This window comes from Limulus polyphemus, unplaced genomic scaffold (genome assembly GCF_000517525.1).
Source record: "Limulus polyphemus unplaced genomic scaffold, Limulus_polyphemus-2.1.2 Scaffold4711, whole genome shotgun sequence".
Taxonomy (NCBI): domain Eukaryota; kingdom Metazoa; phylum Arthropoda; class Merostomata; order Xiphosura; family Limulidae; genus Limulus; species Limulus polyphemus.
In genome coordinates, this window is record NW_013670321.1 from 8,788 (window position 1) to 14,118 (window position 5,331).

Sequence of the window (5,331 nt, forward strand, 5' to 3'; positions counted from 1 at the left end):
GAACTATTCTATCTGGATAAATACACTTTGGCTTTTATGACACCTCCTATTTCGAGAAATCAAGCATGAGATGATGTGACACACACTGGCTTTTATACAGGTTAGATTAAAAAGAAATTTGTAACTGTTTTTCTGCTTGGTATTATGAAATTACAATTTTTTTTTTACAGTTAGAGTTCTTAAATATTTTTATAGAAAATGCACAGTTCATACATTTAGTGAACGAGGAAACAGTATATATTGATCTACACTAAAGAAAAAATGTTATTGTACAGCTTCTGTCTTCAATATGTTATTGGTAATTGATAATAAAACACAAGAAGCTAGTCACAGTAAATTCTCAAAGTTTGATAAAGATGAATATATAATGGAATGTCACATGATGTACTTCTCTCCATCGCAGCTGCTGGAAGTGCTTTCTGTGAAGCAGCATCACTACATCAGAAAATTGACAGTCGTCACAATGCAGCATCATGTTATGTGGATGCAGGCAACTGCTACAAAAAATCGGATCCTCTAGGTTTGAATGTCTCACTGTAAAATAGGAAAATTTTTCGATCTTCAACTTGTGTTTCTTCGATTAATGTACTGACGTTTAGTGTTTAAATCACCTTTGAAGCATTTGGTGGATTTCAAGTAACACCTACTTTTTCCTTCTAGAAAGAAGAACTTAAGATTTAACTGTATTTATATGTTTAAAATGGTTAAGACTTAAGATTACACTGTATTTATATGTTTAAAATGGTTAAGACTTAAGATTACACTGTATTTATATATTCAAAATTATTAAGACTTAAGATTACACTGTATTTATATGTTCAAAATGGTTAAGACTTAAGATTATACTGTATTTATATGTTCAAAATGGTTAAGACTTAAGATTACACTGTATTTATATGTTCAAAATGGTTAAGACATAAGATTACACTGTATTTATATGTTTAAAATGGTTAAGACTTAAGATTACACTGTATTTATATGTTCAAAATGGTTAAGACATAAGATTACACTGTATTTATATGTTCAAAATGGTTAAGACTTAAGATTATACTGTATTTATATGTTTAAAATGGTTAAGACTTAAGATTACACTGTATTTATATGTTCAAAATGGTTAAGAGTTGTGATGGGTTAGGTATTGAAAATTGAAATGCGTTTAAGGCCAACAGAGTTAGGAAAAAAAGAGAACCCAGATGCTTACTTCTGTTGCTTTGAATTACTTCTGACTTCAGATACTTGGAACTGTTTATGAATTGTTTTATATTGATAATTTATAATGTTTTTAGTGTAAGTTTATGAATAAGATAGTTTTTTTATAAATTAATGTTAGGTTGGTTGTTTGAGGGGTAATTGATATACTACCTATTATGATAAAAGGATTTATCATCCTTAGAATTGTATGTGCTAATTCCCAGGGAGTTTTTATGCAAGATCCAATTTTACAATGATGTAATGTTACATTAATTATAGTGTTACCTGTAGTTGGGAGTATTTTGTTATATAGTGTTACCTGTAGTTGGGAGTATTTCGTTATATAGTGTAACATGTAGTTGGGAGTATTTCTTCATATAGTGTTACCTGTAGCTGGGAGTATTTTATTATATAGTGTTACCTGAAGCTGGGAGTATTTTGTTATATAGTGTAACATGTAGTTGGGAGTATTTCATTATATAGTGTTACTTGTAGTTGGGATTATTTCGTTATATAGTGTTACCTGTAGTTGGGAGTATTTCGTTATATAGTGTAACATGTAGTTGGGAGTATTTCTTCATATAGTGTTACCTGTAGTTGGGAGTATTTCATTATATAGTGTAACATGTAGTTGGGAGTATTTCTTCATATAGTGTTACCTGTAGTTGGGAGTATTTCATTATATAGTGTTACTTGTAGTTGGGAGTATTTCGTTATATAGTGTTACCTGAAGCTTGGAGTATTTTGTTATATAGTGTAACATGTAGTTGGGAGTATTTCATTATATAGTGTTACCTGAAGCTGGTAGTATTTTGTTATATAGTGTTACCTGTAGTTGGGAGTATTTCATTTTATAGTGTTACCTGACGCTGGGAGTATTTGGTTATATAGTGTAACATGTAGTTGGGAGTATTTCATTATATAGTGTTACCTGAAGCTGGGAGTATTTTATTACATAGTGTTACCTGATGCTGGGAGTATTTTGTTATATAGTGTAACATGTAGTTGGGAGTATTTCATTATATAGTGTTACCTATAGTTGGGAGTATTTCATTATATAGTGTTACCTGTAGTTGGGAGTATTTTGTTATGTAGTATAACATGTAGTTGGGAGTATTTCATTATATAGTGTTACCTGTAGTTGGGAGTATTTTGTTATCTTACAGATATTGCATCACACTTTGATAAGAAAAGTAATGAACTGTTAATAATACTGTAAATTTTATTTTTAAAATCTCTTTCCACTGTTAACATTTTTGTTTTACCTTAAAGTTTTCTCTATCCATAAACTGACCTAAATTTTCAGTGAAACATTTTGAATAGTTTTGGTACATAATAAGAAGTTGATAACTGATAATTAACTATAACCAGTTTTGGAGGATGTTAGAAATGTCTACTAAACATAGATTTATGTGTGAAACTTCAAATATTTATTGAGCAATACAACATACACTGTAAGCACAGTTAATGCTCATTCAGATTCTTCTACAAATTTCATGTACTAACCTAGCCAGAAGAAATATACAGTAGTGTGATTAACCCGACTTGTTTTTGTATCAGTCACTACCAGTGAGGTGCACATATTGTATCCATTAACTAATTTTATATTTTTGTCTGTTACAAAACTGTGTAAAGAAATGATCAAATAAAATTGAGAGAAATGCCTCTTTTGTACATAAAATACAGGGGATCCCATGAGTAATAAGTTAGATTAATTATAATAGTCTTCTGTTTAAATATTATTGTGACTTGTAATTATTAGGTACCCTGTAATTAACTGAATCAAGGATTCACAAGCAGTTATATTAATTGTTTCGAAAACATTTAATTCTAGGATTAAATATTCTAATGATTATCAATGTGGTAGTGGAAAAATAAAATCTTAATTTATATTTCACTTCAGCTTTCAGTCTCACTAGTTACAGGATATTTTTTGAACATATTCTAGCTAAGACTACTCTTATGTGAGAGTATTTGCACGCTGCTCATCACTTGTAGCCACGGCTTTAGAAGTAGTTCCTTGTAAGTAACTGACCAACATTCTCGGATACTGCTCTTTTATCTGGTGTGTGTGTAGAAGAATAAAATGTTTGCTAAATCTGTTTAGATGATATTAGTTTGAAGGCTTGTCACTTTTAAATATATCAAATATGAATTCTTTACAGAGGCTGTGAACTGTCTTTTGAAAGCTATTGAAATATATACAGACATGGTAAGTTAAATTTGATTTGGCACTTTTTTTCTTGTTGTTGAAACTTAAAAATGACTGTGAGTTTAGTTATATTCTGAATCTAGTCCAACAGCCACATCTTCTTCTAGGGTGACTAGCCACTTGTGGAAAGCAAGTCATATCAGTCATCATTGTGTAAAAAAAAAAAAGATACATTTATGTATATAGTTTCCACCCCTAGAATGACTACACAAATCTGTACAAGAGATATGTGATAATACATTTTTATAAATGTGTTTGATATCTTTCCTCAACTTTTTCTATTTTTCTCTTTCTATCAGTTTTCAAATTATATAAGCAGTAAAAATAATAACTAAAATACTCTGTAATGCAATGCTTTAACCAATTTGTTAACTTTATCATTTTGAAAGAGTGCTTAACTCAGTTTTGGAAACTTGTTAGAATGGATAAGACTTGATTTTAACAGTATGCACCTGGAATGAATTTAAGTAACTCTGTTAGATCCTGATTTTCTCATTTTTTCCCAGTGTGTATTGAACTGTTTTACAACTTACTGTTATTCAAAAAAATCAAAACTGAATAATTTAGTTTAATACTCAATTTGTTTTTTGCACATTAATATCTTAATTTAGTGATCATGTCAATAAGAAAAACTTTAGTTTTTAGAAATTGTTATAAAAAATTCAGTAAGTTCATTGTTCAAATAAAATGTATTTTTGTGAGTTGTTACTGTATCAATAGAAATCTTACTTTGTTTTTTCCTAGGGCCGATTCACAATTGCAGCTAAACATCATGTTACTGTTGCTGAAATATTTGAGAATGAAATTGCTGACATTGAAAAGGTGATAATAAACCAGGGCATTTTTTTTTTCAAAAGTAGAAAAAGAACTTTCCTAACTCTCAGACTATTCAATGTTTCAATGAGTTTCAAACAGTTGGTTTTGTTAAAAAATGAAATGGTATATTTGTTTAAAAACATTCCTTGAAACTCGGGTTAAGAATGATATGGTGTATTTGTGGGGAACTCAACATTATTGGTGATGTTAAGAATGACTTGGTATGTTTCTTTAAAACACTCTTGGAACACAATATTGTTGTGTTATGGTAAGAATAACATGGTATATTTTTTAGAACTGAACTCAGCATTGTTGTGGTATGTTAAAAAGCACACAGTGTATTTGTTTAGAACACTCTTGCAACCCAGCATTGTTGTGTTATGGTAAAAATAACATGGTATATTTTTTAGAACTCTCTTGGAACTCAGCATTGTTGTATTATGTTAAAAAGGACACAGTGTATTTATTTAGAACACTCTTGGAACTCAGCATTGTTGGTTTTGTTATGTTAAAAAGGACACAGTGTATTTATTTAGAACACTCTTGGAACTCAGCATTGTTGGTTTTGTTACGTTAAAAAGGACACGGTGTATTTATTTATTTGTGTTATGTTAAGAATAACATGGTATATTTGTTTTGAACACTCTTGGAACTCAGCAGTGTTGTGTTATGGTCAAAATAACACGGTGTATTTATTTAGAACTCTCTTGGAACTCAGCATTGTTGGTTGTGTTATGTTAAGAAGGACACAGTGTATTTATTTACAACACTCTTGGAACTCAGCATTGTTGGTTTTGTTACATTAAAAAGGACACGGTGTATTTATTTATTTGTGTTATGTTAGGAATAACATGGTATATTTGTTTTGAACACTCTTGGAACTCAGCATTGTTGTGTTATGGTCAAAATAACACAGAGTATTTATTTAGAACTCTCTTGGAACTCAGCATTGTTGGTTTTGTTATGTTAAAAAGGACATGGTGTATTTATTTAGAACACTCTTGGAACTCAGCATTGTTGGTTTTGTTATGTTAAAAAGGATATGGTGTATTTATTTAGAACACTCTTGGAACTCAGCATTGTTGGTTTTGTTATGTTAAAAAGGATATGGT

General features: G+C 29.9%; 1 protein-coding gene across 1 annotated transcript in view; it reads left to right on the forward strand.

Moving 5' to 3' along the window:
• LOC106471577 (alpha-soluble NSF attachment protein-like) overlaps positions 1-5,331 on the forward strand; it is a 26,101-nt gene that overhangs the window by 4,576 nt on the left and 16,194 nt on the right. The window contains exons 3-5 of the mRNA XM_013932182.2: positions 404-520; positions 3,357-3,403; positions 4,148-4,225. Coding sequence (XP_013787636.1) covers positions 404-520; positions 3,357-3,403; positions 4,148-4,225 — 242 coding nt within the window. The remainder of the gene's footprint in view (positions 1-403; positions 521-3,356; positions 3,404-4,147; positions 4,226-5,331) is intronic.